The sequence below is a fragment of the Procambarus clarkii genome, chromosome 22 (genome assembly GCF_040958095.1).
Source record: "Procambarus clarkii isolate CNS0578487 chromosome 22, FALCON_Pclarkii_2.0, whole genome shotgun sequence".
In the NCBI taxonomy this organism is placed as follows: domain Eukaryota; kingdom Metazoa; phylum Arthropoda; class Malacostraca; order Decapoda; family Cambaridae; genus Procambarus; species Procambarus clarkii.
Window position 1 is genome coordinate 40,251,096 of NC_091171.1, and position 22,935 is coordinate 40,274,030.

The window sequence follows — 22,935 nt, forward strand, 5'->3', positions numbered from 1 at the left end:
CACTTCGAAAATCGAACTTGCAAAATATGTGGTAATCTCTCGTTATTAACAGTTAGAATACGTGACGCACATGGTAACCTTTCCAGAATCTCCTTAAATTGATACCGACTCAGATGGGTATTGTCCGGATACCGTCTCACACAGGTGCTATCCGGATATACCGTCTCACAGAGGTGCTATCCGGATATACCGTCTCACAGAGGTGCTATCCGGATATACCGTCTCACACAGGTGTTATCCGGATATACCGTCTCACACAGGTGCTATCCGGATATACCGTCTCACACAGGTGTTATCCGGATATACCGTCTCACACAGGTGTTATCCGGATATACCGTCTCACACAGGTGTTATCCGGATATACCGTCTCACACAGGTGCTATCCGGATATACCGTCTCACACAGGTGCTATCCGGATATACCGTCTCACACAGGTGCTATCCGGATATACCGTCTCACACAGGTGCTATCCGGATATACCGTCTCACACAGGTGCTATCCGGATATATCGTCTCACACAGGTGCTATCCGGATATACCGTCTCACACAGGTGCTATCCGGATATACCGTCTCACACAGGTGCTATCATAGAGCCCCCTTCTCTCTCCTAGAGCCCCCTTCTCTCTCCCCTAGAGCCCCCTTCTCTCTCCTAGAGCCCCCTTCTCTCTCCCCTAGAGCCCCCTTCTCTCTCCTAGAGCCCCCTTCTCTCTCCCCTAGAGCCCTTCTCTCTCCCCTAGAGCCCCCTTCTCTCTCCTAGAGCCTCTTCTCTCTCCTAGAGCCTCTTCTCTCTCCTAGAGCCTCTTCTCTCTCCTAGAGCCTCTTCTCTCTCCTAGAGCCTCTTCTCTCTCCTAGAGCCTCTTCTCTCTCCTAGAGCCCCCTTCTCTCCCCTAGAGCCCCCTTCTCTCTCCTAGAGCCTCTTCTCTCTCCTAGAGCCTCTTCTCTCTCCTAGAGCCCCCTTCTCTCCCCTAGAGCCCCCTTCTCTCTCCTAGAGCCTCTTCTCTCTCCTAGAGCCCCCTTCTCTCCCCTAGAGCCCCCTTCTCTCTCCTAGAGCCCCCTTATCTCTCCCAGAGCCCCCTTATCTCTCCCAGAGCCCCCTTATCTCTCCTAGAGCCCCTTGAGTCCTTCACAAAACTGATGTAAATAAAAACTGCGATTTGCTTATTGAATTATTTTGTTGCATTCATCGTCTATTTTAGGCCTCGATTCTTGGTAATGTTTTTGAATGTTAAGGTTGTTTCCCTTAGGCCTACCGGCCTACAACGACAACCCTCCAAGAGATGTTTCAGCGTGACTAACAAATCCCAGTTTTGTTTGTCTCGTTCATTGGCATTTGTTGTTTTCAGGAGTTTTTGAGAATTTTAATAACATAAGATAACAACTGGTAATTTTCTTTGTCCAGCTGAGGACACACGCACGCACACACACACACACACACACACACACACACACACACACACACACACACACACACACACACACACACACACACACACACACACCCACACACACACACACACACACACACCCACACACACCCACACACACACACAAACAAACTCTTCAGCACGGGTGGGACACGAACAAGGGGACACAGGTGGAAACTTAGTACCCAGATGAGCCACAGAGACGTTAGAAAGAATTTTTTCAGTGTCAGAGTAGTTAATAAATGGAATGCACTAGGAAGTGATGTGGTGGAGGCTGACTCCATACACAGTTTCAAATGTAGATATGATAGAGCCCAGTAGGCTCAGGAACCTGTACACCTGTTGATTGACAGTTGAGAGGCGGGACCAAAGAGCCAAAGCTCAACCCCCGCAAGCACAATTAGGTGAGTACAATTAGGTGAGTACACACACACACACACACACACACACACACACACACACACACACACACACACAGAACTACAGGCCAGTGTCCTTGACTTATATACCATGCAAGGTGATGGAGAAGATCGTGAGAAAAAACCTGGTAACACATCTGGAGAGAAGGGACTTCGTGACAACCCATCAACATGGGTTCAGGGAGGGTAAATCTTGCCTTACAGGCTTGATAGAATTCTACGATCAGGTGACAAAGATTAAGCAAGAAAGAGAGGGCTGTGCGGACTGCATTTTCTTGGATTGTCGGAAAGCCTTTGACACAGTACCGCATAAGAGGCTGGTACATAAGCTGGAGAGACAGGCAGGTGTAGCTGGTAAGGTGCTCCAGTGGATAAGGGAGTACCTAAGCAATAGGAAGCAGAGAGTTGCGGTGAGGGGTGAGACCTCCGATTGGCGTGAAGTCACCAGTGGAGTCCCACAGGGCTCTGTACTCGGTCCTATCTTGTTTCTGATATATGTAAATGATCTCCCGGAGGGTATAGATTTATTTCCCTCAATGTTTGCGGACGATGCCAAAATTATGAGAAGGATTAAGACAGAAGAGGACTGTTTGAGGCTTCAAGAAGACCTAGAGAAGCTGAAGGAATGGTCGAACAAATGGTTGTTAGAGTTTAACCCAACCAAATGTAATGTAATGAAGATAGGTGAAGGGAGCAGGAGGCTAGATACAAGGTATCATCTGAGAGAGGAAATTCTTCAGGAGTCAGAGAAAGAAAAAGACTTGGGGGTTGATATCACGCCAGACCTGTCTCCTGCAGCCAATATCAAGAGGATAACATCTGCGGCATATGCCAGGATGGCCAACATACGAACGGCATTCAGAAACTTGTGTAAAGAATCATTCAGAACTTTGTATACCACATATGTCAGGCCAATCCTGGAGTATGCAGCCCTAGCATGGAGTCTTTATCTGGTCAAGGATAAGACTAAACTGGAAAAGGTTCAAAGGTTTGCCACCAGACTAGTACCCGAGCTGAGAGGTATGAGCTAAGAGGAGAGACTACGGGAATTAAACCTCACTTTGCTGGAAGACAGAAGAGTTAGGGGGAACATGATCACCACATTCAAGATTCTGAAGGGAATTGATAGGGTAGATAAAAACAGGCTATTTAACACAAAGGGCACACACACTAGGGGACACAGGTGGAAACTGAGTGCCCAAATGAGCCACAGAGATATTAGAAAGAACTTTTTTAGTGTCAAGAGTGGTTGACAAATGGAATGCATTAGGAAGTGATGTGGTGGAGGCTGACTCCATACACAGTTTCAAGTGTAGATATGATAGAGCCCGATAGGCTCAGGAATCTGTACACCTGTTGATTGACGGTTGAGAGGCGGGACCAAAGAGCCAGAGCTCAACCCCCGCAAGTACAACTAGGTGAGTACAACTAGGTGAGTACAACTAGGTGAGTACAGTAATAGTACACAAAGAGTAAGAGAGAGGGGGGGGGGGGGCACTAAACCACAAGGCGGTGTCGGTTGCGTGTTGAGTGATGGAGAAGATAAGAAGACAGTTCTGGAACACCTGGCTGGAAGGCTCTATGTAATGACACGACGGCAACGGTCCAGTAATAGTAAGCCCCGCCCCGCCGACCTCAGAGGGCTCTAAGAAGCCCCGCCCCGCCGACCTCAGAGGGCTCTAAGAAGCCCCGCCCCGCTGATCTCAGAGGGCTCTAAGAAGACCCGCCCCAAAGACCTCAGAGGGCTCTAAGAAGCCCTCTCCTTCTACAGTACAGTACAGACCGCAGCAGACCGCAGAGGGCTCTAAGAGTGGGTGACGGGTATCGAAACACGACGGATAGACACCGATTTTTTTTCCACAGATGGGCCTCAGACACAGGGTCTATAGAAAATGGGTCCACAATATTGAGAAAGGCCGGGATGGTATGGAAGGGACTTCAGCGGACGGAAGAGTTCCTAATAGAAGCATTGTGTCACAGTGAAGGGAACTATCAAGAGAAAGCGCCAAGCATTTTCGACTATATAGCACTGGGAAGGAGGTCAGGATAAGGATTTTGGGCCTGAAGGAATGGTACCCAACCCCATGAACGATCGGGAATTAAACGCGGACCTGCATGAAGCGAGGTCGTCGCTCTACCGTCCAGCCCAAGTGGTTGGGTCACAGTGAGAAACTAATTATCTGTGTGGTCAAACGTTATTAGCGGAGTAGGTCAGCACTGGGACCCATATGATCTAATTAGAGAGCGAAGATCTGAGGCATGAAGATCACACAAAATTAATGACAACCGCTAGAAGACTGTGCCAGACTTTAAGAGTGGACGGAACATAAGAACAAAGGCAACTGCAGAAGGCCTATTGGCCCATACGAGGCAGCTCCTATTTATAACCACCCAATCCCAGTACGAGAAGTACTTGATAGAATTTAGTTCTAAACAATACCAAAAAAAAAATAAAAAAAAAATGTATGCCTAAGAAAGAAAGCCAAACTCAAGGTGTCATTAGTGAGGAGAAAAGGCTCCACTAATTCGGACAAGAGAGCAAAATATTCCATGGACTAGACCCCCACACCAGTGCTGGCTCCTGAGTCACACACTCGGTAATACCTGCTTCAGACGCAAGACTGGCTAACGTAAGGACTGCATTCAGGAATCTGCGAGTCATTCCTGAAGCCTGTATATACACCATCACCGTTAGACCAGCTTTCAAGGATGCAGCGACCGCACGAAACATCTCACACAGGTCTCGCAGATGGCAGGAATGAGCTACAAGACAAAACTAGAGAACCTAAACCTCGTGTCACTGAAGTTGATAAGAAACATGGGAGAAATGATCACAACTTACAAAATACTCGAGGTGATTGATAAGTTAGATAGCGACGTGGGGAAAGACTCGAGGGAGGTGGCGCAAATAGCAACCAAGTACCCAAATGAGCCACAAGGAACTACAGGAAGTTGTTGATCACCGTCAGAGGACTTAAGACTCAGCATGACCTCTCGAGAGTAGTCAGACTACGCACACGGATTGTGAAATTGTTTGGGGGGGGGGGGGGGGGAAAGAACTACACGAGAGGTGAACACACACACACACATAGCTCGTCCCACGGTGTAGCTAGGGCACCGCAGGGGGAGTTTGTCTCTCCCGCCCTGGAGAGCCCCCGGGGTTTGTTTCTGATAAGGCACCTGGCCGGCCCCGCCCCGCTGGCCCCAGGCCCCACACACCTGTCTGCCCCCCTCCCTGCCCCCCCCCCCCCCCCTCTCTCTCTCTCTCTCTCTCTCTCTCTCTCTCTCTCTCTCTCTCTCTCTCTCTCTCTCTCTCTCTCTCTCTCTCTCTCTCTCTCTCTCTCTCTCTCTCTCTATCTCTCTCTCTCTCTCTCTCTCTCTCTCTCTCTCTCTCTCTCTCTCTCTCTCTCTCTCTCTCTCTCTCTCTCTCTCTCTCTCTTTTCCTCTTCCTGTTCTCTTAGAGGCCGCCAAGCCGTCCCCAGTCCACCACCCAACGTCTATCACATGCTGCAACAACGTTTTGTACTGGTTTGTTCAGTGACAAACAAATCCTACTGCTGCTGGTTAGTGATATTATTACTACTATTATTAAGGCCATTACAACAGCAACCACCATTAACGCTTCAATATACTTGCGCTACCACCATTAGCCCACACCAAACGTTTTTTTCTTTACCACCATTTCCACCAACTACCATTCCGGCCACCACTACCATGCTACTTGTAGCCGAAGCTCTCATGGTCGAGGCCAGGAAGCGTGTTGGGTTGATGGTGTTTTCCCTAGGCCAACTACTGACCTTTCCCCAAGACGGAGCCGCCAACAGTTGCCCAACTCCTGTGTGCCTATTTTATGTTAGTTGGATAAACGCAACAGGTCCCCCCCCATCTCTTGTCCTGCGCGGAAATCGAACCTGGGGGAGCTTTCGATTTTGAGTTAAAGGCGTTAACCACGGCTCTATAGAACCCCCATGAAGTATATAGAGGTTCTAGGGGTATCGAGGGTTCTTCTAAGGGGTTCTCGCGACGCCTGCAATGTTATTGTGACTGGTTTAACGTTGGACTTAAGGCCTATCAGCCTCTGGAGGCCAACGCACAACCCTCACTGATCAACAAGCCCTCATCAACATAGTCCAGGCATAAAGTTACCTTTTTAAGTGTATATATATATACATCCAGAGGTGTAACCGCAGGTGTGTAGCGGGTGAACGCGCCTCTCCTGCATTCCCCCGCCACACACACACCTGCTTCTGGCGGCTTAAGTGTTGCTGACACATCAGTTGTGTTACCTAAGCAACACACCCTCAGGGCGAGTTACTTAATTACAGGTTTCTCAGCATTCCTTACTGTGATACACTGCAAGGCCCTGCTCACAGTGATACACTGTAAGGCCCTGCTTACAGTGATACGCTGTAAGGCCCTGCTCACAGTCATACACTGTAAGGCCCTGTTTACAGTGATACACTGTAAGGCCCCGCTCACAGTGATACACTGTAAGGCCTTGCTTACAGTGATAAACTGTAAGGCCCTGCTTACAGTGATACACTGTAAGGCCCTGCTTACAGTGATACACTGTAAGGCCCTGCTTACAGTGTTACACTGTAAGGCCCGGCTCACAATGATACACTGTAAGGCCCTGCTTACTGTGATACACTGTAAGGCCCTGCTTACTGTGATACACTGTAAGGCCCTGCTTACAGTGATACACTGTAAGGCCCTGCTTACAGTGACTACCGAACAGTGACTACGGGGTCTAAGTGAGGTGTAACTCTCTGTGACACCCGTCTACTGGTCTTGTCATACCTGCTGCTGTATAGGTTACCTTTCTGACGCTGGAGTTCCGGTCATATGCCGTCTTGAGCCGTGGATGGAGGCTAACTTTCACGCCTTCTTTTCTTGCATTGTTTTCTTTCAACTTCTTATTTTCTTTGACTTCTTTTCTTTAAACTGCAACAATACACTGTTGAAGTTCTTGCAACTTCACCACCCGTATTGAAAACGTGTAATTTCCTTACATCTTTTCCACTCAATTGTATTCCCAGCTATTGTATGTCTTTGTGGTATATTTTCCATCGATTTCAAGGCCATATTTTTTTCGATTGTATCTCGTATACAGGGATCATGTCCCCCCCCATTTTGTTTCGCTTCTCCTCCAGGGTAGAAGGAAGACTGCACTCCTCTACTCTGTCCTCTACCTGAGGACGGGTTCTTTAAGGATACTGTGTGCTCACTCCTCACCTTGGTGTGCAGGACTGTGCACGGCAGCCTCGCTCATGCTTCCTTGTTCATTACTGGTGTGGCGGAAAGTGGTAGAGTATCGTGTCAATAGTGGTAGGGTAGTGGTACAGTACTGTGTCAATAGTGGTAGGGTAGTGGTACAGTACTGTGTCAATAGTGGTAGGGTAGCGGTACAGTACTGTGTCAATAGTGGTAGGGTAGTGGTACAGTACTGTGTCAATAGTGGTAGGGTAGCGGTACAGTACTGTGTCAATAGTGGTAGGGTAGTGGTACAGTACTGTGTCAATAGTGGTAGGGTAGCGGTACAGTAGTGTCAATAGTGGTAGGGTAGCGGTACAGTACTGTGTCAATAGTGGCTGGTAGTGGTACAGTACTGTGTCAATAATGATAGGTAGCGGTACAGTACTGTGTCAATAGTGGTAGGTAGGGGTACAGTACCGTGCCTCCCTCTTGTCCCGTGACCCCTGGCCTCGTTCACTCGGCAGTAACTCACAGTCTGGTCTCGCTGCTGGCGTAGACCGTCTACCGTCGGCCTCGCCCGCTGGTAAACACACTCGTGTACACATTTAACAACCCGCCAAAAAAGATTTCTCCGGAGTTCTCCAGACCGGATATTCCGGGGAGCGGCGGTGTTGTCATCCAGTGCCTCCAGATTTTCACCTTGATTGCCTGATTTCTATGATTTATTTCCTTTCCTTTTGAATTGGTTTTGTTTACGTTCGTGCTGCATTGTGAGACGTGGTGTGTGTGTGTGTGTGTGTGTGTGTGTGTGTGTGTGTGTGTGTGTGTGTGTGTGTGTGTGTGTGTGTGTGTGTGTGTGTGTGATGTATACTCATACATCTCTCATACAGCGTGTGTTATGGTGGTATGGGTGTGGAGGAATGGCTGTTCATAGAGAGAGAGAGAGAGCGTTGTATCCCGTCTACATGCCTCCTTCTTGCACCTGGTGCGGTACAATTAAACTAGTCTGACGTTCGAATTCCTTGACGACTCTGGCTCTAAAGTTGTGGAAGGAGGTGGCTTCCACGGCTTCTGCTTTCAGTGCATTCCACTTGTTGACCACCTGTACTGGGTACGAGTACTTCATTACATCTATTCGCCGCATTTGTCTTGCTAGTTTCTACCTGTGTCCTCTTGTCCAACTTTCAATTTAAAGAAGATGTTCTTGACCACTTTGCGTTTCCCCTCATAATCTTGTATGTTGCGAACATGTTCCCTCTATTCTATCCTCTAAGGTTGCGAGGTCTAGTTCCCTTAACTTGTCCTTATAACTTAACCGTCTTAGCTCTTGCACTAACCTTGTTGCAAGCTCCGCTTTTTTTAACACAAGAACTTCAATGTTTGCTTGTTTGCAGAACTCGGAGAGATCTCCTGTCTCCAGTGTTTTATTTAAGATTTTAGTGAGCGGTGGTGCGAGTGTTGTGGTATGAAGCAATGGTGTGACTGTGGTGGTAGACTGTGGTGGTAGACTGTGGTGGCATGAATGTAGTGGTAGTGTGAGTGTGGTCGTGGTGCTTGTGTGACGGTAGTGTGAGATCCGACAATTTGAACATCAGAATACTCATATTATAAGGCAACGGGTACAACAGATTGATAAAGATTAAGCCACCCAAGAGGTGGCACGGGCATGAATAGCCCGTAAGGGTACAACAAGGCTGACAGGGTATATATATCCCTCCTCACTTGGCCACCAGTACAGGGTTCGAGTATTTCCTTACATTCCTTCGGTTCATTTGCGTTTCCAGCGTGCACCTGTGTCCTCTTGTCCTACTTTCTCTTGGTTTGGAGAGTAGGTGAGTGTGGTGGTGGTGTGAGTGTGGTGGTGGTGTGAGTGTGGTGGTGGTGTGAGTGTGGTGGTGGTGTGAGTGTGGTGGTGGTGTGAGTGTGGTGGTGGTGTGAGTGTGGTGGTGGTGTGAGTGTGGTGGTGGTGTGAGTGTGGTGGTGGTGTGAGTGTGGTGGTGGTGTGAGTGTGGTGGTGGTGTGAGTGTGGTGGAGGTGTGAGTGTGGTGGTGGTGTGAGTGTGGTGGTGGTGTGAGTGTGGTGGTGGTGTGAGTGTGGTGGTGGTGTGAGTGTGGTGGAGGTGTGAGTGTGGAATGGTGGTGTGAGTGTGGTGGTGGTGTGAGTGTGGTGGTGGTGTGAGTGTGGTGGTGGTGTGAGTGTGGTGGTGGTGTGAGTGTGGTGGTGGTGTGAGTGTGGTGGTGGTGTGAGTGTGGTGGTGGTGTGAGTGTGGCGGTGGTGTGAGTGTGGTGGTGGTGTGAGTGTGGTGGAGGTGTGAGTGTGGTGGAGGTGTGAGTGTGGAATGGTGGTGTGAGTGTGGTGGTGGTGTGAGTGTGGTGGTGGTGTGAGTGTGGTGGTGGTGTGAGTGTGGTGGTGGTGTGAGTGTGGTGGTGGTGTGAGTGTGGTGGAGGTGTGAGTGTGGTGGAGGTGTGAGTGTGGAATGGTGGTGTGAGTGTGGTGGTGGTGTGAGTGTGGTGGTGGTGTGAGTGTGGTGGAGGTGTGAGTGTGGTGGTGGTGTGAGTGTGGTGGTGGTGTGAGTGTGGTGGTGGTGTGAGTGTGGTGGTGGTGTGAGTGTGGTGGTGGTGTGAGTGTGGTGGTGGTGTGAGTGTGGTGGTGGTGTGAGTGTGGTGGTGGTGTGAGTGTGGTGGTGGTGTGAGTGTGGTGGAGGTGTGAGTGTGGAATGGTGGTGTGAGTGTGGTGGTGGTGTGAGTGTGGTGGTGGTGTGAGTGTGGTGGTGGTGTGAGTGTGGTGGTGGTGTGAGTGTGGTGGAGGTGTGAGTGTGGTGGTGGTGTGAGTGTGGTGGTGGTGTGAGTGTGGTGGTGGTGTGAGTGTGGTGGTGGTGTGAGTGTGGTGGTGGTGTGAGTGTGGTGGAGGTGTGAGTGTGGAATGGTGGTGTGAGTGTGGTGGTGGTGTGAGTGTGGTGGTGGTGTGAGTGTGGTGGTGGTGTGAGTGTGGTGGTGGTGTGAGTGTGGTGGTGGTGTGAGTGTGGTGGTGGTGTGAGTGTGGTGGAGGTGTGAGTGTGGTGGTGGTGTGAGTGTGGTGGTGGTGTGAGTGTGGTGGTGGTGTGAGTGTGGTGGAGGTGTGAGTGTGGTGGTGGTGTGAGTGTGGTGGAGGTGTGAGTGTGGTGGTGGTGTGAGTGTGGTGGTGGTGTGAGTGTGGTGGTGGTGTGAGTGTGGTGGAGGTGTGAGTGTGGTGGTGGTGTGAGTGTGGTGGTGGTGTGAGTGTGGTGGTGGTGTGAGTGTGGTGGAGGTGTGAGTGTGGTGGTGGTGTGAGTGTGGTGGTGGTGTGAGTGTGGTGGTGGTGTGAGTGTGGTGGAGGTGTGAGTGTGGTGGTGGTGTGAGTGTGGTGGTGGTGTGAGTGTGGTGGTGGTGTGAGTGTGGTGGTGGTGTGAGTGTGGTGGAGGTGTGAGTGTGGTGGTGGTGTGAGTGTGGTGGAGGTGTGAGTGTGGTGGTGGTGTGAGTGTGGTGGAGGTGTGAGTGTGGTGGAGGTGTGAGTGTGGTGGTGGTGTGAGTGTGGTGGTGGTGTGAGTGTGGTGGAGGTGTGAGTGTGGTGGTGGTGTGAGTGTGGTGGAGGTGTGAGTGTGGTGGTGGTGTGAGTGTGGTGGTGGTGTGAGTGTGGTGGTGGTGTGAGTGTGGTGGTGGTGTGAGTGTGGTGGTGGTGTGAGTGTGGTGGTGGTGTGAGTGTGGTGGAGGTGTGAGTGTGGTGGAGGTGTGAGTGTGGTGGAGGTGTGAGTGTGGTGGAGGTGTGAGTGTGGAATGGTGGTGTGAGTGTGGTGGTGGTGTGAGTGTGGTGGTGGTGTGAGTGTGGTGGTGGTGTGAGTGTGGTGGTGGTGTGAGTGTGGTGGTGGTGTGAGTGTGGTGGTGGTGTGAGTGTGGTGGAGGTGTGAGTGTGGAATGGTGGTGTGAGTGTGGTGGTGTATGTACTCACCTAGTTGTGCTTGCGGGGGTTGAGCTTTGCTTTTAGTCCCACCTCTCAACCGTGTGTGTGGTGGTTTGAGTGTAGTTGTGTGAGTGTCGTGGAGTGTGGTTGAGTGTGATAGTGGTGTAAGTGTGGTGGAGGGAGCCCAGGCCACACCAGGTCAGGGTTACTCCCTTCCTCTCCAACAACTTTCACTCAAGATCCTACAAGCTCTGGATCAACAGCTGAGCCGCTGACGTAACAAGTCCATGCACTCAACATTTGGGCTCGCAACTCACCCTTAAACGTTTATATAAATAACTTCAAAATCACAAAATCATAATAATATCATAACGACGACAAATATCTTCCATTATGGTACTTCTAATATAGTTTCCTATACATATAATTGCTTTTCTCACGCGATATCTTGAGGTCATCTTGAGATGATTTCGTGGCTTAGCGCCCCCACGGCCCGGTCCTCGACCAGGCCTCCTTTTTGTTACATACCCCCAGAAAACAACCCTTAGCATCGGTGTAACTCCCAGGTACCTATTTACTGCTAGGTAAACCAGCGCATCAGGGTGAAAGAAACGCTACCCATTTGTTCCCGCCTCCACCGGGGATCGAACCCGGAACCTCAGGACTACGAATCCGACGTGCTCTCCACTCAGTAATCAGGCGATAGACATTTGCAATTAACGGGTAAATGAACATAATATCCATCCCAAATGAAGGATTAAATTCTAATAAAAAATATATTCTAATAAAAAATATAAATTCTTTATACCAATGTACTGAACGGCGGGAGAATAGCTTGAGCTACCTCATCCCTTTGTGTGTATTTTACCTCAATAAACTTATTTCAATTTCTTTATACCAGGGGTGTCACCTTATGACACCCCCACTGTCATGACACACTAGTCGCCCCTGACAAGTCGTTGTCATGCGTCTGTCAGCTGCCACTGTCGTTGTCATGCGTCTATCAGCTGCCAAGTCGTTGTCATGCGTCTGTCAGCTGCCACTGTCGTTGTCATGCGTCTGTCAGCTGCCACTGTCGTTGTCATGCGTCTGTCAGCTGCCACTGCTCAAGGAAGGGGTCGTCACATCAATGTCAACATTAAAGCTCCATGCTTTGTGGATGTCAGTCACGCGCTGTCTCATTACATTCAGGAGTTGTGAGTTGTAGAGACCAGAGTGGCATGCTAGGCAGCTGTACGGTCATACTCTCATCAGTATACTGGCATACTCTCGTCAGTATACGGTCATACTCTCGTCAGTATACTGGCATGCTAGGCAGTTGTACGGTCATACTCTCATCAGTATACTGGCATACTCTCGTCAGTATACTGGCATACTCTCGTCAGTATACTGGCATACTCTCGTCAGTACACTGGCATACTCTCGTCAGTATACTGGCATACTCTCGTCAGTATACTGGCATACTCTCGTCAGTATACTGGCATACTCTCGTCAGTATACTGGCATACTCTCGTCAGTATACGGTCATACTCTCGTCAGTATACTGGCATACTCTCGTCAGTATACTGGCATACTCTCGTCAGTATACTGGCATACTCTCATCGGTATACTGGCATACTCTCGTCAGTATACTGGCATACTCTCGTCAGTATACTGGCATATTCTCGTCAGTATACTGGCATACTTTCGTCAATATACTGGCATATTCTCGTCAGTATACTGGCATACTCTCGTCAGTATACTGGTATACTCTTGTCAGTATACTGGCATATTTTCGTCAGTATACGGACATACTCTCGTCAGTATACTGGCATACTCTCGTCAGTATACTGGCATACTCTCGTCAGTATACTGGCATACTCTCGTCAGTATACTGGCATACTCTCGTCAGTATACTGGCATACTCTTGTCATTATACTGGCATACTCTCGTCAGTATACTGGCATACTCTCATCAGTATACTGGCATACTCTCGTCAGTATACTGGCATACTCTCGTCAGTATACTGGCATACTCTCATCAGTATACTGGCATACTCTCGTCAGTATACTGGCATACTCTCGTCAGTATACGGCCATACTCTCGTCAGTATACTGGCATACTCTCGTCAGTATACTGGCATACTCTCGTCAGTATACGGTCATACTCTCGTCAGTATACTGGCATACTCTCGTCAGTATACTGGCATACTCTCGTCAGTATACTGGCATACTCTCGTCAGTATACTGGCATACTCTCGTCAGTATACTGGCATACTCTCGTCAGTATACTGGCATACTTTCGTCAATATACTGGCATATTCTCGTCAGTATACTGGCATACTCTCGTCAGTATACTGGTATACTCTTGTCAGTATACTGGCATACTTTCGTCAGTATACGGACATACTCTCGTCAGTATACTGGCATGCTCTCGTCAGTATACGGGCATACTCTCGTCAGTATACGGGAATACTCTCGTCAGTATACGGTCATACTTTCGTCAGTATGCGGTCATACTCTCGTCAGTATACGGGCATATTATCGTCAGTATACGAGCATACTCTCGTCAGTATACGGGCATATTCTCGTCAGTATACGGTCATACTCTCGTCAGTATACGGTCATACTCTCGTCAGTATACGGTCATACTCTCGTCGGTATACCAGCAGCAGACCAACGTTGTGGTTCGCTTCTCCGGTGGAATTTCATCATCTGCATCTCATTCTGTCGACATTTTCCAGAATATATAATTCTTCACTGTTATTTTAGCGTTCATTTGCTGATTGCTTGTGTGTAGGGGGGGGGGACGGGGGTTCTAGATGGCACACCAGAAGAATGAGCCAGACTCGGAAGAACCTGGGGCCAGATTCACGACAGCACTTACGCAAGTACTTACGAACGTGTACATCTTTCCTCAATCTTTGACGGCTTTGATTACATTTATTAAACAGTTTACAAGCATGAAAACTTCCCATTCAACTGTTGTAATTTGTTATAAACAGCCTCCTGGTGCTTTGTAGTTCATAAACTGTTTAATAATTGTAAACAAAGCCGCCAAAGATTGAGGAAAGATGTAGAGGTTCGTAAGTGCTTGCGTAAGTGCTTTCGTGAATCTGGCGCCCTGGAATCTACTGCAAAAACAAAAGAGTGGACGGTCAAACATTTCTAAAAAAGAGGCGCCTGCTTTAACCCAGTCACTGCTATAACCGAACTGTGCCTTCTGTGGGTGGTGGTGTTGGTGGCGGCTAGACCGTACCACGTACAGTGACTCACAAGGCACACACCACTTATAAAGTGGGCTTGTAGGTTGGCTAATTTGCGGTGGGGGAGTAATTGTGCTTCCTCGCTGGCTACCATCTTTGTGGCTCACCCAGCCGTGACGTCACTCGGGTAAACATAATGTGAGACCATTATCTCGCTTATTATCAAGCTTCCTTGTGCAGCTGATGAAGAAGACATCTTAAAAGTAATTACTGTTTGGCCACTAGGGAGGGGGGGGGGAAGATATGATGTCAGATTTGCCCTGTCGGGTATGTATATTGAAACACCTTGCACGTTACTCGTCGCTAATGTGTGTCAGCAGTGTACCAGATGTGATCCAGCTGCCAGGCGGTTGGATATTTTTTTCGTAATATTGATTAAGCTTTGTTATTAATCTACTTCTACATAATATCTTTAGTGATAATTCTGTTCAACTTTCTTGTATTTATGAGGTATTTGCTTTTACATAAAAATATTTACCTTATTTCAATATTTAAATACATAAGAACAAATCCACAAGGGCCGTGACGAGGATTCGAACCTACGTCCGAGATCATCCTGATGCTTTAAATACATAAGTTTACGCGTACGGACGCAAATGGGTTCACGCGTACAACACAACACAGAGATTATAGACCCGACGTCGTACTCAGGGACTCGGTGGCGTGTGAGAACGGTCATAGTCGGCTGGCGGACCAGATAACTTGCCTTGATGCGTTGAAATCTCTCATACGCCCCAGAGCACTTCCTCAACAACACGCCCACCGTCGCCTGTCAGTGGGCGTTACAGCATCAGCCTCGCATCTATCAGGTCGGCTTTCGATCCCCTGATGATCCAAATGGTTGGGAACACTTCCTTCACTCCTTCCTATCCTGTCCTCAGACCCTTTCCAAGTGTTTTATCAGGATAATTAACTTCCTTCCACGACAAACGTTCTTTAATATTTAATAGTGTTTACTTTCCTTCTTTTGATAATTAATTCCTTACTTTCCTTCCAAAGTCTTTCTGGCATCCTTTAGGCATCTTTCATTTTATATCTTTGTATCTTTCTTCCAGTACATCCTCCTCCTTCTAAGTCTCTGTTGCTCTCAGTTTGGTCTCTCGTCTAGCGTAGCTTCAGAGGCTCTCCTTCCGTCCTACCGCCGGCCCCTGGCGTGCCAGGCAGCGCTTCCGTTACCTCTGCAGTTATGTAGTCACCCCTGAGCCGTGCCTGGCGCTCCACTGCTCGCAGGGGCCTCAGGCATGATCAGTATTGCTGTGTGCAAGCCGCTCGTAAACTCCAGCGAGAGCCTTACACGGAAATATATTTTATAACGGGTTAAGGTGGAAGAGTTAGTGGTTAAACCAGACCTACTGAAGAAAAAAATAGAAGACAATCGAAGGAAACGACAAATGATTTGGGGGTTTGAAATGACTGATATTGGGTTTTCAACCTTTAATAACTTCCCAGCGAACAACGGTCACAACGATTAAGGTCAGACAAGCACCACCTGTCGTGGTTCCTTCTTGTGATCTATACATGTTTCCGCCTACGGATCTATTTTTATAATTACATTCGGATTTGGGAAAATGCCTTGTCCCAAACGTCTTCAAAATGTCTTCTAAAATGTGTTAGTTTTTGTTTATTATTATTTTCTACCGCAGACGTGGCCACACATTTACAATGCTAACCACGATATATAAACATTTTAGTCTGTCCTCCATGGACAGGGTTAGAGATCTGTTAAACATATAGTTCAGGGATAGATTGGACAATCGACCACAGAAGGTGATTGTTGTGCTCTTAAAATGCTAAGCTAACCTACATACGTAAATACAAGGATACACAGATTTACGTCTGTCCTACAAAAAGTGTTCGATATGTCTTTTACATAATGTCATTAATGTGCATTTATAAAGGTGAAATGTAATTCTGATCAGCTTCCACATATACATTATATATATATATATATATATATATATATATATATATATATATATATATATATATATATATATATATATATATATATATATATATATACATACAATTGTCTTTCCTACCTTGACAGGAGGGTGAGATAACTGACAGAAAAACTAGTGTGTAATTAAGCACCTAACCACTGAAGGTGATTAAGATGCTTTTACAAACTCAGGTTATAATATAGTTAGTATGTAGTTAAAATTTGTTAGTATGTTACAGGATATCTTTTTTGGCTATGGAAAACAGTACATTATCTCATGATGCTGACAACTACTGTGAAGGGTTTAACAACATGATGTGACTAATAATGTCTTTGGTGATCACATATTAAGTCTAAGCCTGTGTTGGTCTTGCTACATATTAATCACACACACACACATATATATCCGGCCACTTCACTATTACAACAATTAATGTGGAATATCAGAATCCTGTGACTGTAGACAAATAACAAAACCCATACCTATGAAATGCAGGAAGAGTGGCCCATGTGAAGAGTTGCTAACTAGTAAGAGGGACGAAGAGGGAACGTATCAGGGAGAAAGCGCCAATCCATCACGACTCTATAGCACTTGGAAGGGGTCAGGATAAGGATTTGGGATAGGCCGGGGGGGGGGGATAGGAAATAGTAAGAGATAAAAAAAAATCTTCCGTGATCTTACCTGTGTGTTTATCGTCTGGAGGCTCGGGAGATCCTGGAGGTGATGGTGCCGGAGGCTGAGAGCCGGTCGGAGTGAGGCGGCCGGTACACGCCAGGTCGAGGCTCCACCCTCTCCAGCTCGTCTCCACTCAGGTCCAGGTCCGCCACCATCTGCAGGATCTCGCGGTCCTTCTTGCTCATCGAGTCCTCGCCGATACCCGCCAGCGACCCGTAGGAGCGAGACCGGTGCTCCTCCCGGATGCTATACGAGAAGGCCCTCTCGTTCAGGTGACCCTTTCTGCCGTATATATCCTCGTCGGATTCCTTTTTGTTGCCCCCTTTCTTTTTCTTCTTGTGTTTGGGTCTGCCAGTTGTGGCGTAGTGTTCCATGAGGTACTGCTCGTGGGGGAAGTGCCCCGGCTGGTACGACGCCGTGGGGCTCAGGGGCCGGGTAGAGGGCATGTAGATAGGTTCCTCAAGTACCCTTGATGGAGGCCGACGCCCTGGAGGTCCATAAGGGCCACCATGTGGTCCTGGAGGTCCGTGTGGTCCCATGGGCCCAGGAGGGGGCAGCAAGACGTGCTGGGGCCCTGGTGGGGGCAGCATATGAGGCGGCGGAGGGCCCTGTATGGGCACCATGTGTGGAGGTGGCATGGGTCCCATGGGAACTGCTAAATGAGGGCCCGGAGGTGGTCCATGTGGACCTGATGGTCCATGTGGCACGTGATGGCCATGATGGGGAGGTGGGCCATGGTGTCCAGGTGGCCCAGGAGGCCCCTGCACCATTATGAAGGGCGGAGGAGCACGCATCCCCTTGCTCTTCCTGTCGGAGAGGCTGCTGGTGCCAAGTATGCGAAACTTTCCCTTCATCTTAGGTGGGGAGGAGTGGCCGTTAATGTGTCGCGGGAGACTACCGTTATGGTGCCTCATCCCGCCGTTGACCACACTGGCGGGGCGCGGGGGTCCCCCGTTGGTCAGCCTGCTCATCTCCTCCTCATCACGTCGACCCTTATTTTTGCCATCTTTCTTACCCTTTTTATCCTTGTCTGTCTCTGGCGGAGGCGGAGGGGCGACGGAGGGCATGATCATCTGGCGGGGACGCGAGGGGCGCGTCCCTCCTGCAGTTCCGTATATCGACGCTGTTGACCTCGCTGATCGCATCGTCCCCGAGGAATAGTCGGAATAGATGAGCTCATTCTCGGGTTTAATCTGTCCTGCCCAAACTTTGTGATTCTCGTCGCCATTATATATCGATATTTCATCTCCTGGCGAGTCCTGGGAGGAGGGCGAGGCGGGCGCGTCCTGAGTGGGCGAGGAACCCAGAGATGTAGGAATGATCTCTGAGGCCGCACTGTTGAAGTCTTCTATTTCAAGGACGCGTTCCTCTGTTGCTCTGCCGCCGTACACAGAGCCGTACTGGCTGTTGCCGCCGCCGCCGCCACCACCGCCGCCCCCGCCACCGCCCTCCAGACTTCGGGCGTACATGGAGTCAGCGTAAGCGTGGAAACAGCAGCGTACCAGTGCGTTTGCCGGAGTCTCCCGCTTGCATATAAAGGCGTGGCACTCCAGAACTTTAATGCCGGTGGTGCGGCGCATGATACAGGCGAACAACGGCGGGTGATTGATGTTAGGATTCCTGGCGAAGGGGGAATCAAGTGGCAAGAATCTCTGCACGGCAGCGCCCTCGCCGCCAGCCACCACCACATACCTGACGGCCGCGCAGTAGTGGAGAGAGTCAATGGGGAAGAAACGCGTCACCTTTTTCTGGTTTTCGTCTACATTTTCCAGTAGGAGCCCGTTGGACCACACCGAGAGCCAGGAGTCTATCCCGCGTGCGCTGACCGCTCCTTCTGCAGGATAGAGCTCCCTCAGGGGTTCCTGTATGCCCTGTAGGCCGTCTTTGGTAACCTGGGGAACGGACGACCCCAGATACAGGACTCGGCAGCGGCAGATAGGTGTGGGGTCCGCGCCTCCTCGCCTGGCCATCTTCATGATGTCAACTCACAAGAATCGTCACTAAACTTGAAAGGAAATCCCCCGTCACTAGTGGGTTCTGAACATATCCCAAAAGCACTACGACACACAAAAGGCTACAGCCCAGCTCCTTTTTCGTTTGTTCATAGTGAGTATTAAGTCGCACGGCGCCCGCATACACACAGACACGCACTCCAGGAGTGACCGCTCGCTAGAACTAGCTCGCTGCGGGTGCGTGGTGAACACTGCACAGGTAAGTGGGGGAGCGCACACCTGGGCTTGAGGTATGCGGGCCGCACTGCGCATGCCTGGCCACCCGGCCGCTCCCGCAACACACCCCGAGCCAATCACAGAGCCGCCTCAGAAACTGGGTTACGCCGTCTCTCAAGATCATCTGACTTATAAGTTCTTGGGAGCTCATTTCATCCAGGCGTTATGTTGTATATCTCCGTTATTCACAGCTTGTAAATACACTGGTTATAAATGACAGAAATATGCGTTAGTTTAAGGGTTGACTGAGCAAGTGTGCTTCAAGGAGTGGCTCACGTCAGCGAGGACCAGGCATTAAGAAAGTTTTTGTTTGGCATAAATTACATATCCCCGGAAGTTTATTTTTTCTCAGACATTTGTTTGTTGCTTAAATCAGATAAATGTTGGAGAGGGAAGTATGTGATGTATACTGAGCCAGGCACAACGCAGCGACTCCCACTCCCCTGTCTCTCTGGTACCAGGGGCGTGCAGGCATGTCGTCACCTGCTGCACGCCACACACACACACACGCGCACGCCCACACACGCACGCACACACACACGCACGCACACACACATACACGCCCACACACACACGCACACACACACACACACACGCACGCCCACACAGGGGTCTGTTAGCTGAGTAGACAGCGTGCAGGACTCCTGTGGCCCAGGTTCGATTCCCGGACTAGGCAGAGGCAAATGGGCAGAGTTTCTTTCACCCTGATGCTCCTGTTACCTTGCAGTGAATAGGTACCTGGGAGTTAGACAGCTGTTACGGGCTGCTTCCCGTGTGTGTGTATGTGGGAAAAACAAAATTAGTTAGTAGTTAGAAACAGTTGATTGATTGACAGTTGAGAGCGGGGCCGGAAGAGCAGAGCTCAACCCCCGCAAGCACAACTAGGTGAGTACACACAAACACGCGCGCCCACACACACGCACATGCAATCCTAATGGAATGCATTAGGCATTGATGTGGTGGAGGCTGACTCCATACACAGTTTCAAGTGTAGATATGATAGAGCCCAATAGGCTCAGGAACCTGTACACCTGTTAATTGACGGTTGAGAGGCGGGACCAAAGAGCCAGAGCTCAGCCCCCGCAAGCACAATTAGGTAAGTACACACGCCCCCTCCTACACATGCGCGCACGCCACCCATAACCTTCCCCCCCCCCTCCCCCACACACACACCTGTATGCTAGATTGGCCAACATAAGAACTGCTGTTAGAAACTTGTGTAAGGAATCGTTCAGGATCTTGTATATCACTTATGTCAGACCAAAGCTGGAATATGCAGCTCCAGCCTAGAGTCCATTCCAAGACAAAATTAGAGAAGAGTCAGAGGTATGCTACTAGACTAGTCCCGAAACTGAGAGGTATGAGCTACGAGGAAAGGCTAAGGGAGCTGAACCTCACGTCCCTGGAAAACAGAAGAGTAAGGGGAGACGTGATAACCACCTACAAAATTCTCAGGGAAATTGATATGGTTATCTTGAGATCTTGAGATGATTTCAGGACTTTTTAGTGTCCCCGCGGCCCGGTCCTCGACCAGGCCTCCACCCCCAGGAAGCAGCCCATGACAGCTGACTAACACCCAGGTACCTATTTAACTGCTAGGTAACAGGGGCATAGGGTGAAAGAAACTCTGCCCATTGTTTCTCGCCGGCGCCTGGGATCGAACCCAGGACCACAGGATCACAAGTCCAGCGTGCTGTCCGCTCGGCCGACTGGCTCCCCATGGTGGACAAAGACAAACTCATTAGCACGGGTGGGACACAAACAAGGGGACACTGGTGGAAACTTAGTACCCAAATGAGCCACAAAGACATTAGAAAGAATTTTTTCAGTGTCAGAGTAGTTAACAACTGAAATGTATTAGGCAGTGATGTGGTGGAGAAACTCGATATACAGTTTCAAGTGTAGATATGATAGAGCCCAGTAGGCTCAGGAATCTGTACACCTGTTGATTGACGGTTGAGAGGCGAGACCAAAGAGTCAAAGCTCAACCCCCCGCAAGCACAACTAGTACAACTAGGTGAGTACACACACACGCCCCCCCTCTCCACGCACACACGCACGCCCACACACACACACTCGTGCACACAAACCTGTAATGCACCACCTTCAGACCATCTGACACGTGTCCAAGCACGATTCAACATCTCTACGACCACCTGTCACCATTTCCCGCCTATATATGACCTGCCACGCCCACATTTGATCTGCCACGCCCACATTTGATCTGCCACGCCCACATTTGATCTACCACGCCCACATTTGATCTACCACGCCCACATTTGATCTGCCACGCCCACATTTGATCTGCCACGCCCACATTTGATCTGCCACGCCCACATTTGATCTACCACGCCCACATTTGATCTGCCACGCCCACATTTGATCTGCCACGCCCACATTTGATCTACCACGCCCACATTTGATCTGCCACGCCCACATTTGATCTGCCACGCCCACATTTGATCTGCCACGCCCACATTTGATCTGCCACGCCCACATTTGGCCTGCCACGCCCACATTTGATCTGCCACGCCCACATTTGATCTGCCACGCCCACATTTGATCTGCCACGCCCACATTTGATCTACCACGCCCACATTTGATCTACCACGCCCACATTTGATCTGCCACGCCCACATTTGATCTGCCACGCCCACATTTGATCTGCCACGCCCACATTTGATCTGCCACGCCCACATTTGGCCTGCCACGCCCACATTTGATCTGCCACGTCCACATTTGATCTGCCACGCCCACATTTGACTTGCCACGCCCACATGTACGTGGTCTGTTACGCACTAAATGCAACCTGATACGCCCCGCAAAACCAGTCATGCTTGCATGAAACTGTCGCGCCCACGCACTTGCTGCAGTCTCCTGCGCGCACACACACACACATACACACACACACACACACACACACACACACACACACACACACACACACACACACACACACACACACACACATACACACACACACACACACACACACACACACACACACACACACACACACACACACACACACACACACACACACACACACACACACACACACACACATTTCTATCGCTGGAAGACAGGAGAGCTCGGGGAGAATACATTTCGCCCCTCTGAAGTCGATAGTCTGATCACATAAACTGGAGATTCCAGTGAACAAATCCACAAGGGCCGTGACGAGGGTTTCGAACCTACGTCCGTCCGAGAGGATCCCAGACGCTGCCTTAATCGACTGAGCTACGACATGGTCAAAAGAATTGCAACCGGGAAATCAACTTGACCTACCACGAATCCTGCAATCCACGCAGAAATCACAATAGCGTGATGCATCAAATGATCAAATTCACAAGGGATTTCTGTGTGTAATGAAGTAAGGGCAAAGAGGTAGAATAGCTTATTGGCAGAGCTCGGGTGCATGGGGGGGGGGGGAATTGTGTAAAAACCTGGTTTGTGTCTCGGAGAGGCTGCAGGATCCGTGATAGGTCTAGTTGATTTCCAGGTTGCAATTCTTTTGACCATGTCGTAGCTCAGTCGACTAAGGCGTGTCTGGGATCTTCTCGGACGTAGGTTCGAACCCTCGTCACGGCCCTTGTGGCTTTGTTCATTTGATGCATCACACTATTGGGATTTCTGTGTGTAATGGAGATTCCAGTTTATGTGACCATTTTATGTGATCACACGTGTACACCTGTACACATGTGCTCCTGTCTAGTTACACCTGTACACATGTGCATCTACCGCAGCTGTGGGAGACCACACTACAGATATGGCAAGACTTAAGGAAACTCTCTTGGTTGTAAACAATTGACAAAACGTAGCTCATTCAGTGGTTTAAACGTGTTGATAACGTGACTGTTGGTTTTATCTTGTAATAGGCGTGGACCGGTC

General features: G+C 49.4%; 1 protein-coding gene across 2 annotated transcripts in view; it reads right to left on the reverse strand.

The window, feature by feature from the left end:
• The window catches only part of LOC123749183 (uncharacterized), a 67,012-nt gene extending 47,966 nt beyond the window's left edge, over positions 1–19,046 (reverse strand). The window contains exon 1 of one of the 2 annotated variants that reach the window (XM_069328878.1): positions 16,823–19,044. In XM_069328878.1, coding sequence (XP_069184979.1) covers positions 16,831–18,792 — 1,962 coding nt within the window. In that variant the 5' untranslated portion in view covers positions 18,793–19,044 and the 3' untranslated portion in view covers positions 16,823–16,830. Of the gene's footprint in view, positions 1–16,822 lie in introns of both variants that reach the window. The other variant, XM_045731290.2, reaches the window with a different exon arrangement.
• Between the last annotated feature and the right edge of the window lie 3,889 nt (positions 19,047–22,935).